Source organism: Narcine bancroftii, unplaced genomic scaffold, assembly GCF_036971445.1.
Source record: "Narcine bancroftii isolate sNarBan1 unplaced genomic scaffold, sNarBan1.hap1 Scaffold_193, whole genome shotgun sequence".
Lineage (NCBI taxonomy): Eukaryota > Metazoa > Chordata > Chondrichthyes > Torpediniformes > Narcinidae > Narcine > Narcine bancroftii.
The window spans coordinates 11,522-24,549 of record NW_027211928.1 but is presented as its reverse complement, the minus strand read 5'-3'; the positions used below and the strand labels follow the sequence as shown (position 1 = coordinate 24,549).

General features: G+C 55.5%; 1 protein-coding gene across 1 annotated transcript in view; it reads right to left on the bottom strand.

The window, feature by feature from the left end:
- The window catches only part of LOC138750613 (voltage-dependent L-type calcium channel subunit alpha-1F-like), a 77,379-nt gene extending 68,556 nt beyond the window's left edge, over positions 1-8,823 (bottom strand). The window contains 7 exon segments of the mRNA XM_069912723.1: positions 2,647-2,872; positions 3,369-3,529; positions 5,751-5,777; positions 6,382-6,466; positions 6,571-6,645; positions 7,925-8,079; positions 8,720-8,823. Coding sequence (XP_069768824.1) covers positions 2,647-2,872; positions 3,369-3,529; positions 5,751-5,777; positions 6,382-6,466; positions 6,571-6,645; positions 7,925-8,079; positions 8,720-8,823 — 833 coding nt within the window.
- Positions 8,824-13,028: the final 4,205 nt, after the last annotated feature.

Genomic DNA, 13,028 nt, shown 5'->3' with positions numbered 1-13,028 from the left:
CATCGGACTTGTCAGCCACAAACGAGCCTGCAGCTGACGTGGACTTTTTACCCCCTCCATAAATCTTCGTCCGCGAAGCCAAGCCAAAGAAAGATATCCTTTTTTCCATAGGATCGTTTTTGCTGTATTGAACTCCTTCCTCTTCTTCAGGAGTTCAAAACTTATGTCTGGATAGAGAAAAAATTTTTTGACCTTTATATTCCAGTGGCTTTTTGTTTTCTCTTATTTTCTTCATTGCTTTCTCCAATATATTTTCTCTTGTTGTATATCTTAAGAATTTTACTAAAATGGATCTTGGTTTTTGCTGCGGTTGTGGTTTCGAGGCTAATGTTCCATGTGCCCTCTCTATTTCCATTTCTTCCTGTAATTCTGGTCTTCCTAGGACCCTGGGGATCCAATCTTTTATAAATTCTCTCATATTCTTGCCTTCTTCATCTTCCTTAAGGCCCACTATCTTTATATTATTTCTTCTATTATAGTTTTCCATTATATCTATCTTCTGAGCTAACAGCTCATGTGCCGCTTTTTATTAGATTCTTCTAATTTCTCTTTTAATTCCTCTACTTCCATTTCTACAATTATTTCTCGTTCTTCCACATTATCCACTCTTTTTCCTATCTCTGATATGACCAATTCTATTTTATTCATTTTTTCTTCTGCACTCTTAATTCTTCTTTTTATCTCATTAAATTCTTGTAATTGCCATTCTTTCACTGATTCCATATATTCTTTAAAAGAATATATGTCCATAGTCCTGCCTTTCCCTTCTTCTTCCATTTCTCTATGTTCTTCTTCTTCTTCCTCTGGGTTGGCCATCTGTTGTTTCCTTGTTTTCTTTTTGCTCTCTTCTTTCTTGTTCTCGTTATTTTCTATGTTCTCTTCCCGTTGCTATGTTGTAGCTGTCACTCTCAGCTGTAGAGATCGACTCCTCAGCTGTTCCCCCCTCCCGTCAGTGTGTTTTTTTTTCATGTGCGGTTGCGCACTTTTACTCGGCTCCGCGAGCCATTTTTGTAGCCCCGAACTCGGGACTTCCACCGACCTTAGGGAGTGGGCTTCTCTCTCCGCGGCGGGCCTCCTCGGACAGGTAGGCCTTCACCTTCTTCTTCCGACATTCTTTCATCTTCTCTTCTTCCCGTTGCTTTTGACTTTTCTCTCTTCGCTGCCATTTTCTTCTCACCTTTACTTTTACTTTGTTTTAATTTTTATTCTTGTACCTTCGTGTTTTGTGCATTTTTTTCCAACTTTTCCAGAGAGGGCTGGAATTCCCTGACCGGCCACTACTCCAACAAGTGACTCCTCCGCCACCGCAGAGTTGTTGATGTGTAGTGGAGGGAGGGGGTGGGTCATTCCTGGTCCCCCTGAAGACCACGATCATCTCCTTGTCCGTGTTGAGACTCCGGTTATCACTCTCACACCACGTACGAGGTTTTCCGCCTCTTCTCTGGAACCACAACTCCTAGTTGTTGATGAGGCCGACGACCGGCGTGTCACTGTTGGGTCTGGATCTGGTGACGCAGTCATGGGGCAGAAGTGTGAACAGGAGCAGATTTACTGTCAGAGCACATACACGGCATCACATACAACGCTGAGATTCCCTTTCTCCTGCTGGCGAGGCAGAATTACTATGAATTGGTAGGCAAAAAATAAACGGTCCTCAACATCAATAGATAACAAAATGGGAACTAATTGCGCAATACAGAGAGAGAAAAATCACTAAAGTGACTAATTTGAGTCCCTGATTGAGTTTTTCGTTGAGGAGTCTGATGGTGGAGCAGCTGTTCCTGGACCTGGGGGTGTGAGTCTTGTAGCCCCTGAACCTCTTTCCTGACAGTAACAGAGAGAACAGAGTGTGCGCTGGGTGGTGGGGATCCCCGCTGCTCTCCAACAGCAGGGCTCCCCCATAGATGTTCCCAACGGTGGGGGAGGGTTTTGCCTGTGACATTCGTGACATTTTGGTGCCCCCTCCCCCCCACTGTACCAGGCCGGCCAGCAGTTTCCGCTGCGCCTCTGTAGAAATTCGCCGGAGTTTGCGGTGTCGAACAGAACCTCCGCAAACTCCTGAGAAGATGAGGCGTGGACAGGCTTTCTTCATCGGTGTGTTGGGTCCAGGAAGATCCTCCGAGAGAGTGACTCACAGGAACCTTAAATGTGCTCATCCTCTCCTTCCTCCAATCCCCCAACGATCATTGGATCATTCACCTCTAGTTTTCTCTACCTGACGTCAACCATCAGCTCCTTGATTTTGGTAACATTGAGGACAAGGTTGTTATTCTGCCCCAAGTTTTCAATCTCCCTCATTCTGCAGGGAAAATTTCAAGGGGCTGGGGTCGAGGGTCAGGGGGCAGGAAGGAGGTGGAAAGTAGTAGGAGGGATGGAGCGGAGGAGAGAGGGGGAATAGAGGGCAAGAGGGGGAGTGGGGGAGCGAGAGTGGGTGAGTGAGGAGGGGGAGCAAGAGAAGGGGAGAGTGAGGGGTGGGAGAGGGGGAGCAAGGGGGAGGGAGAGGGGGTGGCAAGGGGCAGTGAGGGGAGAGAGAGGATGAGGGGGAGGAAGAGGGGGTGGGTGAGGGGGAGTTAGGGGAACAGGCGGACTGGGGTGTATGAGGGGTGGGAGGTCGGGGGGAGGTGGGGCAAGGAGGTTAGCACCCACCGGGTGACCTTGAAGACCCTGAGCAGCCTCACACAGCGCAGTACGGAGATCCCCAGCGGCGGCAGGATTTGGAACTCGACCAGCACCGTCTCCGCGATGCCCCCACACACCACGAAACAGTCAAAGCGGTTGAAGAAGGAGACAAAATATGCCGTGAGGCCCAGGCTGTACATCTTCAACAGCATCTCCATGGTGAATAGGGCCAGCAATACCTTGTTGGCAATGTCTGTTGAGGAAAGAAGAAGGTCAGAGCGACTGGGAGAGTGGGGGGGAGAGGAGAGAGGGGGGAAAAGTGGGTAGGGGGGGAGCTGGGGTTGGGGGGGAGAGCAGGGGTTGGGGGGAGAGCGGGGGTGGGGGAGAGCGGGGTGGGGGAGAGCGGGGGTGGGGGAGAGCGGGGGTGGGGGAGAGCGGGGGTGGGGGAGAGCGGGGGTGGGGGAGAGCGGGGGTGGGGGAGAGCGGGGTGGGGGAGAGCGGGGGTGGGGGAAGCGGGGGTGGGGAGAGCGGGGGTGGGGAGAGCGGGGGTTGGGGAGAGAGGGGAGACAGAGGGGGAAAGGGAGGGGGTGAGAGGAGGAGGGAGAGAGGGGAGAAGGAGAGAGAGGGGGATGTAAGGGGAGAGAGAGGGGGATGTAAGGGGAGAGAGAAGGGGAAGGGAGGTGAGAAGAGGGGAGGGGAGTGAAGGAAGGGATGAAGGGCTGAGGAGGGGAGGGAGGGAGACCACTCACCGTGGACCTGTGTGAGCCATTCGGGCTGTTGATGGTGCTCGGAGGCGATGGTGGCCGTGTTGAGGAACACCAGCAGCAGCACCACCCAGTAGCACGTCACCGACTTCACCCCGGTCCGGCACCTCGCCCGGATCCGCCGGTTCCACCGCCGTAGGCACTTGCTGAGGGAATGGGGAAGGAGAGGCTGAGTGAACCTGGTCCACGAAACCCCCACCCCCCTCCCTCACCTCTGTAAACCTGCAAAAGCCCTCTGGGCTAATAAAAATATCCGGACCCTGGGGGAGCTGAGAGTGGAGACACGGGGCTGCTATGCTGGGTCCTACTGCTCAGATCTGCCAATGTGCTGGCTGTTAAATGAGCCCACAATGTATTTTTTTTAAAGTACCTCAACCCTGTGGTGATATGTAATTACGCCACTCGGTCACCAAGCGTCATCCCGGTGACCTTATATATAAAGCAGTCCAGAGCTACAGTCCAGCCTTCCAGGTTCATCTTGCAGAGAAACAAGACCTCTTAATGAACATATTAGTTTATTTAAGCTGTCTTATACTCGCACTGCTGGTGCGGTTATTGTCAATACAGACCCCACGGGACCCAAGATGGCGACACCTATGCTCGACAGCGGATACGGGGTGGGTGAGGGGGGGTGCAGACCCTGGGGTAGTAGTGGATCCGACGTGGGTCACCAGAAACGGAGAGAACACACCCCCCCCCACTCCGTTGACACAACGGGTCGGCGATCAGCGCAGCAGCCAAGGGCGACTTGCGGGCGGGAACAGGGACAGAGTACCACTGCTGGGGTCGAGGGGGCGCTTACTGTGTGGGAGGTTCGGGTCTGGGGCTCGGGCGCGAGTCGTGGCAACTCTTTGACTTACGGCAAAGAGAAGGGAATTTGGTGTAATATTACGTTCGGAGCTATTTATGTCACAATGAACAGGATCTGATCTGACAAATTTAAACATTAAACTTCGATGGTCTTTCCAGGCATGTGTACAAGAGTCTCTTAAATGACCACAATGTTCCAGCCTCCTTCACAGACACACGGCAAAGCATCACAGGTCCCTCCAACCATTTGCGTTTAAAAAAAACTTCCCCCTACACTTCCCTCCCTTCACTTCGTACAAACGTTCTCTGGTGTTTGCTGATCCTGCCCTGGGAAACAGGCGATGGTCGCCCACCCGATCTCCGACTCTTATGAATACAACACTCCCCCAGATCCCTCTGCCCCACAGCACTCCTCCAGATCCCTCTGACCCACAACAATCCCCCAGACCCCTCTTCCACAACACTTTGCCAGACCCCTCTGCCCCACAACACTCCCCAGACCCCATCTGCTCCACAACATTCCCACTAATTTAAACCTCCCAAAATGCCATTTAAATTGAACAGATTGTGTTAGAACAGGCCATTTGGCTCATGATGCTGTGCCGGCCCATATAATCCTACTCCACCTACTCCTTCACACCTATAACCCTCAACTGCAAAGGTTTGCGAAGCTTGCAGAGGGATCTGGACCAGCTGGCAAAATGGGCTGCAAAATGGCAGATGGAGTTTGCATTTTGGAAGGACAAACCAAGAAAGGACGTACACGGTGAATGGTCGGGCACTGAGGAATGCGGTAGAACAGAGTGATCTGTCACAGGTGGCGTCACAGGTGGACAGGGTCGTACAGAGAACACTTGGCATATTGGCCTTCATAAATCAACGTATTGAGTCCAGGATTTGGGATGTGATGGTAAAGTTGTATAAGACATTGGTGAGTCCAAATTTGGAGAATTGTGAGCAGTTTTGGTCACCGAACTACAGGAAGGAGATCAATAAGATAGAAAGAGGGCAGAGAAGATGTACTGGGATATAACTGAGTTACAGGGAAAGATTAAACAGGTTTGGACTTTATTCCCTGGAGCGTAGAAGAATGAGAGAGATTTGATCGAGGTGTTTAAAATTATGAGGGGGATAGACAGAATAAACGTAGGTCGTCTTTTTCCCACTGAGGGTCAGTGAGATTCAAACCAAAGGTTAAGGGTGAAAGGAGAAAAGTTTAGGGGGAATTTCTTCCCATAGAGAGTGCGGAACGAGCTGAAGTGGTGACTGAAGATTGGATTTTAACATTTAAGAAGAATTTGGACTGATACATGGATAGGAGGGGGATGGACTGGGTGTAGGTCAGCGGGACAAGACAGAATGATAGTTTGATAGAAACTAGAAGGGCCAAAAGGCCTGTTCAGAGAGTGAAGGGAGAAATAGAGGAGGGAGGAATAGAGAGGAGTAGAGAGAGGGATCAAGGGAGGGAAAGGAGGAGAGGGAGAGCAGGGTCCACATTGTGAACACTGTTAATATTCACAGATGCCAACATGTGGGAATTACATCTCTTCGACTTACCACAGGCTGGACTTAGAGAGTTTCATTCTGTGAAGGGACAAGAAGATGATTAGGTGTGTGTGACGGGATGGTGGGGGGGAGTGTGTGACGGGATGGTGGGGGGGAGTGTGTGACAGGACAATGCGGGGGGAGTGTGTGACGTTATGGTGGAGGGGGAGTGTGTGACGTGACAGTGGGGGAGGAGTGTATGACGTGATGGTGCGGAGAGAGTGGGGGGAATGTGTGATGAGACAGTGGGGGGGTAGTGTGTGATGGGTAGTGTGTGACGGGACGGTGTGAGGAAGTGTATGGTGGGATGGTGTGGGAGGAGTGCTTGACATGATGGTGCGGAGAGAGTGTGACGGGACAGTAGGGGGGAGTGTGTGATGGGACAGTGGGGGGGGAGTGTGTGACAGGATGGTGTGAGGAAGAGTATGGCAGGACAGTGCAGGAGGAATGTTTGACGTGACGGTGCGGGGGGAGTGTGTGATGGAACAGTGGGGGGGGGGAGTGTGTGATGGGACAGTGGGGGGGGGAGTGTGTGACGGGATGGTGTGAGGAAATGTATGGTGGAACAGTGCAGGAGGAGTGTTTGACGTGACGGTGCGGGGGGAGTGTGTGACAGGACGGTGCGGGGAGACCCCCCACTCACAGTATAATGGTACAACATCCTGCTTCTTCCTCCTCGACCCCAGGCTCTGTGTTACTGGAGCCGGTTTCACTGGCGGGAAAGCTGGCTGTGGGACGAAGGGTGGTACATTAGAGGCGGTCGGTCTCCCTGTCCCACCCTACTCCCCTCCCCACCTCCCCCCCACCCCCGTTCAGGCACCCCTCGACCTACCGTGCGTCTCGCTGGAGGCTGTAAACCATCCAAGCTTTCCTCTCTTCTTGTTGGCCAGGTCGGCCATGGTAACACCTTGGTACCCGGGGCCGAGGGGGTGGGGAGGGAGGGGGGTACAAAGGGAAGGAGGGAGGGATGGAGGGATGGAGAGTGAGTGAGGGAGGAAGAGAAGGATGGAGGGAGGGATTTAGTGATGGAGGGAGAGTAGGGAAGGAGGGATGGTGAGAGAGTGGATGGAGGGAGGGATTGAGGGATGGAGAGGGAGGGATAGAGGTAGTGATAGATGGAGTGATGGAGGGAGGGGCAGAGGGAGTGGAGTGGTGACCAAGGGAGGCAGAGGAATGGAGGGAGGGAGGGGGAGAGGGTTGAAGGGAAGGGGAGGGGGATGGAGGGATGGAGGGGTGTTGTGAGTGAGGATGGAGGGGAGGTGAGAGTAAGGGAGGGATGAAGTGGGGGCAGAGATAAGGGAGAGGGGGAGTGAGGCAGCAAAGGAGGATGTTGGATGGAGGGATATTGTCAAAGAGCAGAGGGAATGGAGGGAGGGAGGGGATCAAAGGAGAGGAAGGGCGTGAGCAATGGAGGTAAGGATATAATGCAAGAGTGTGAGGGAGGGAACAGAGTGGATGTGGGGAAGAATGAGGGCAGGAGTGGGGGGGGTGTGGGAGAACAGAAAGAGAGGAAGAGTTTAGAGAGAATGTCACCAGTTTCCTCCACACGCCCGATAACTTATCCCTGGTGCAAACCTGCCCTCACCCTTTCCAGAGTGGATGGATGGAGCAGTGGAGTGGGTTGGGGGTTGGTTACGCCTGGAGAGAGGGTTGGGGGGGGGGTTCAAGCACCCTTCTTCCCTCACTCCCTCCCTCTACCCCTCCCATCCCACACACTCCATCCATCCCTCATTCACTCCATACCTCACTCTCTACATACCTCTCCTCTCAACCACCCCCTCTCTCCCTCTTGCCCCCTCACACTCCCCTCTCCTAACCCACACTCCCCTCTCTCTCCCCACTCCTCTCTTCCCCCTTGGTCTTTCCCTCTCTCCATCCTCTCCCCCTCCCTGTCTCCCCAACTCTCCCCATCTCCCCTCCCTCTCTCTCTCCCCTGTCGCCACCCTCCTAGCCCTGACCACCCTTCTCTCCCCATCCCCCTCTCCCTCTCTCTCCCCATCCCCCTCTCCCCTTCTCTCCCCATCCCCCTCTCCCTCTCTCCCCATTCCACTCTCCCTCTCCACACCCCCTCTCCCTCTCTCTCTCTCTCCACCCCCTCTCTCCACCCCCTCTCTCCCCCCTCACCCTCTGCGCCTCTTTCCTCCCCACTCTGCCCCCCACCCTCTCCCCTCTCCCTGCCAGCTCACGTCGGCTGCACTCCTCCTCCTCCTCGGGGTCAATGTCCTCGGCCTGCATGATCCAGTCCAAATATCCCCTCAGGTCATCTTCCATCTGCTGCTTCTCCCTCAACCTCTGGAAGTCGCCCCGAGCTTTCGCCTTCTCTCGCTCCTTGGAGAACTCCCTTTGGTGGGTGGGGGGGGGTGGAATGGAGACAGGGGAGAGAGAGGGGGTGAGGGAAGGGGGGAAGAGGGGGTAGAGAGGGAGAGAGGGGGTAGAGAGGGAGAGAGGGGGAGAGAGAGAGAGAGGAAGAGGAGATGGGGAGGAGAGAGTGGGGGAGAGGGGGAGGGGGAGAGAGGGGAGAAAAAGGAGAAAGAGAGCGGGGGGAGAGTGGGGCAGGGAGTCAGGATAGGGAGGAGTAAAGGATGAGGAGGGGATGGAGGGGGAGAGAGGAGGGTGGGTGGGAGGGGGGAGTTAGACCAAGGGGAGACAGAGAGGTATGGAGAGAGTGTATGAGAGAGAAGGGAGAGAGGGAGGTGAATGGAGAAAGGAAAAAGAGGGACAGAGAATGACCCACTGTGACCCTCACTGCTGGGTGGTCGAGCAGGTGAGAGTCGGATCCTCCCCCCATACACACACCCTCACCTACCACCCCCCACCCCATTATGCAGAGAGCCCCATCCCCTACCCTGTGTCTGCAAACCTCCCTGTCTCCTGCTTTTGCCGGATTGTAGAATATAAGAGGCAAAGGGGAAGTGCAGGGGGGAGGGTGAGGGGAAGGGGGGGGGTGAGAGGGAGAAGGGGAGGGGAGGTGGGCTGCTCACCCACTCAGCACACCCAGGACCAGGTTGAGGACGAAGAACGATCCAAAGATGACGAGGCTGACAAAATAAACCCAGGGTAGTTCATAACCCATTGCGTCCTGCATCTGTGGAGTGGGGGAAGGGGGAAGGGGGAAAGAGAGGGGAGAGATGGGGAGAGAGAGGGAGAGGGGGGAGAGAGAGAGGGGTGAGAAGGGGAGAGAGAGAGGGGAGAGAAGGGGAGAGAGAGGAGAGAGAAGGGGACATGGGGAGAAGACGGACAAGGGGGGGGAGAGAGGGGGAGAATGAGGGGAGAGGGGTGAGACAGGAGAGAGGGGAGAGAGAGTAGAGGGGGAGTGAGAGGGGAGGGGGAGAAGGAGAGAGAAGGGGAGAAGGGGTGAAGGGTTGAAAGGGGGAGAGAGGAGGAGAGAGGTTAGAAAGAGGGGAGAAAAGGGGAGAGAGATGGGATAGAAAGGGGAGTGAGAAGGGAGAGAGGGGTGAGTAGGAGTGGGAGAGTGAGGTGCAGAGAGGGGAGAGAAGGGGATAAGGGGAGAGAGGGGAGAGAGAGGGGAAAGAGAAGACAGAGGGGGAAAGAAGGGAAGGGGGAGTGAAAAGAGAGGGGGAGAAAGAGAGGGGAGGGGGAGGAGAGAGCGGGGGTAAAGGGTTGCAAGGGGGAGAGAGATGGGAGAGGGGAGAGAGGGGGGAGGTGGAGAGGTGGGGGAGAGAGAGGGGAGAGAGGGGGAGAGAGAGGAGGGGAAGAGAGGGAGAGAGGGGAAGAAGGGGACAGAGGGGGAGAGAGAGGGGAGAGAGAGGGGGAGAGAGAGGGGGAGAGGGGGAGAGAGAGGGGGAGACAGAGACAGAGGGGGAGACAGAGGGGAAGAGAGAAGGGGAGAGAGAGGGGGAGAGGGGGAAAGAGAGAGGAGAGAAAGGGAGGAAAGGAGGGGGGAGAGGGTGGAAAGGAGAGGGGGAGGAAAGGAAAGGGGGAGAGAGAGAGAGGGGAGAAGGCGAGAGAGAGGGGGAGAGGGGAAGAGAGGGGGAGAGAGGGGGGATTGTGGGTGGAGAGGGTGTAGAGATGCGAGAGAGGGGGAGAGAAGGATAGAGGTGGAGAGGGGAGAGAGGGGGTGAAAAGGGGAGAGAGAGAGGTGTAGAAGGGAGGGAAAGGGAGAGGGGGAAGATTAACAGGGGATCGAGAAAGGAGAGAGAGCGGGGAGATAGAGCAGGGAGTGGGGAGATAGAGTGGTGAGTAGGAGGGGAGTGTGAGGTGGAGAGAGGAGAGAGAAGGGAGATAGAGGTGGATAGAGGGGGAGAGAGGGGAGTGAGGGGTGCGAGGCGATAGAGGGGAGAGTGAGGGGGAGAGAGGGGAGAAGGAGAAAGATTGGGGAGAGAGAGGAGAGGGAGAGAAGGGTGGAGAGAGGAGAGAGTGAGAGAGACAGAGAGAGGGGAGAGAGGGAAAGATGGGGGAGAGAGAAGAGTGGGAGAGAAAATGGGGAAAGAGAGGAGGGAGCGAGAAGTGAGAGAGATGGGGAAGATTAACAGGGCATCGAGAAGGGAGAGAGAGACCGGGGAGATAGTGCAGGAAGAGAGGGGAAGAGAGGGGAAGAGGGGAGAGAATGAGAGAGAGGGGAGAGAAAGGGAAAGGGGGAGAGAGGAGAGAGGGGACAGAGAGGAGATGGGGAGTGAGAGGTCAGGGGAGAAGGAGAGAGAAGGGGAGAGAGGGGGTGAAGGGTTGAAAGGGGGAGAGAGGTTAGAGAGAGGGGAGAAAAGGGAGAGAGATGGGATAGAAGGGGGGAGAGAGGGGGAAAGAGAGGTAGAGTGGGAGAAGGGGAGAATGGGGAAAAGGAGGAGAGAGATAGGGGAGAGAGAGGGGAGGAAGGGGAGGGAGAGGGGAGAGAAGGGGAGAGAGAGGGGAGGAAGGGGTGGGAGAGGGGAGAGAAGGGGAGAGAAGGGGAGAGAGGGGAGAAAGGGGAGAGGGAGGTGAGAGAGGAGGGAGAATGAAGGGGAGAGAGGGGAGAGATGTGGGAGAGAAGGGGAGGTAAGGGGAGAGAGGGGGTGAAGGGTTGAAAGGGGGGAGAGAGGTTAGAGAGAGGGGAGAAAATGGAGAGAGATGGGATAGAAGGGGGAGAGAGAGGGGAAAGAGAGGGAGAGAGAGTGGGAGAAGGGGAGAATGGGGAAAAGGAGGAGAGAGATAGGGGAGAGAAAGGGGAGGAAGGGGAGGGAGAGGGGAGAGATGGGGAGAAAGGGGAGAAAGGGGAGAAAGGGGGAGAGAGGAGAGAAAGGGGAGAGGGAGGTGAGAGAGGAGGGAGAATGAAGGGGAGAGAGGGGAGAGATGTGGGAGAGAAGGGGAGGTAAGGGGAGAGAGAGGGAAGAAATGGGGAGAGAGACAGGGAGGTGAGAGAGAGGGGAAAGAAGGGGAAATATGGAGAGGTTGTGAAGGGGAGAGAGGGTGAGAGAGGTGAGTGAGTGGAGGAAAGAGAGGAGAGAAGGGAGAGAGGGGAGAAGGGAGAGAGGGGGAGAGAGAGAGGGGGAGAGATGGGGAGACAGAAGGTGGAGACAGAGGGGGAGACAGAGGGGGAGAGGGTGGGGAGAGAGAGGGGAGATGGAGGGGGAGAGAGGGGGAGAGGAGGGAAAAGGGGAAAAGAGTAGGAGTAAGATGGAGAGAAAGGGGAGATAGGCAGAGACAGAGGGAAAAGAGGGGGAGAGAGAGGGGAGAGAATGGGGGAGAGAAGGAGAGAATGGTGGAGAGAGGGGGGGTGAGGGAGAAATGAGAGAGAGGGGAAGATTAACAGGGGATCAAGAAAGGAGAGAGAGCGGGGAGATAGAGCAGTTAGGGGGGGAAATAGAGTGGTGAGTAGGAGTGGAGTGTAAGGTGGAGAGAGGGGAGAGAAGGGGATAGAGGGGGAGAGAGAGGGGAAAGAGAGGTGAGGGGAAAGAGGGGGTAAAGAGGGGGTAGAGTGGGGGGAGAGAGGAGGGAGAATGAAGGGGAGAGAGGGGAGAGGTGGGAGAGAAGGGGAGGGAAGGGGAGAGAAGGGGAGAGGGAAGAAATGGGGAGAGAGACAGGGAGGTGAGAGAGAGGGGGGCAAAGAAGGGGAAATATGGAGTGAAGGGAGAGAGAGGAGAGGGTGAGAGAGGTGAGTGAGTGGAGGAGAGAGGAAAGAGGGGGAATGGTGGAGAGAAGGGAGAGAGAAGGGAGAGAGGGGGAGAGAGATGGGGAGAGAGAAGGGGAGAGAGAGGGGGAGAGAGAGGGGAAGAGAGAAAGGGGAGGGAGAGAGAGGAGGAGAAAGGGAGAGAGGGGTAGAGAGAGTAGGAGAAGGGAGAAATGAGGGGGAAAGGAGAGAGATAAGGGGAGAGAGAGGAGAGGAAGAGGAGGGAGAGGGGAGAGAAGGGGAGAGAGAGGAGAGAGGGGGAGAGATGGGGGAGCGAGAAGTGAGAGAGAGGGGGAGATTAACAGGGGATCGAGAAAGGAGAGAGAGCGGGGAGATAGAGCAGGGAGGGGGGAGATAGAGTGGTGAGTAGGAGGGAGTGTGAGGTGGAGAGAGGGGAGAGAAGGGGATAGAGGTGGATAGAGGGGGAAAGAGAGGAGTGAGGGGAAAGAGGGGGTAAAGAGGGGGTAGAGTGGGGGGAGAGAGGAGGGAGTGAGAGAGGGGATAGAGGGGATAGAGGGGACAGAGGGGATAGAGGAGCAGAGAAGGGGAGGGAGGGGGAGAGAGGGGGAGAGAGGGAGAGAGGGAGAGAGAGGGAGAGGGAGATGAGGGGAAGAGAGGAGGGAGAATGAAGAGGAGAGAGGGGAGAGATGTGGGAGAGAAGGGGAGAGAGAGGGAAGAAATGGGGAGAGAGACAGGGAGGTGAGAGAGAGAGGGGAAAGAAGGGGAAATATGGGGAGGGAGTGAAGGGGAGAGAGAGAAGAGAGTTTGAGAGAGGTAAGTGAGTGGAGGAGAGAGGAAAGAGGGGGAGTGAAGATAGAGAGAGAGGAGAGAGAGGGGAGAGAGAAGGGGGAGAGAGAGGGGGAGAGAGAGGGGGAGGGGGTGAGAGGAGAAGGAGAGAAGGGGAGAGGGGGGTAGAGAGTGGAAGGGGAGAATGAGGGGCAAAAAGGAGGAGAGAGAAGGGGAGAGAGAGGGGAAAGAGAGGGGAGAAGGGGAGAGATGGGAGAGACAGAAGGGGGAGACAGAGGGGGAGGGTGGGGAGAGAGAGGGGAGGGGGGAAAAAGGGGAAGAGAGTGGGAGTAAGGTGGAGAGAAAGGGGAGAGAGGGCAGAGACAGAGGGAAAAGAGGGGGAGAGAGGAGAGAGGGGAGTGAGTGGAGGAGAGAGGAAAGAGGGGGAGTGAAGGTGGAGAGAG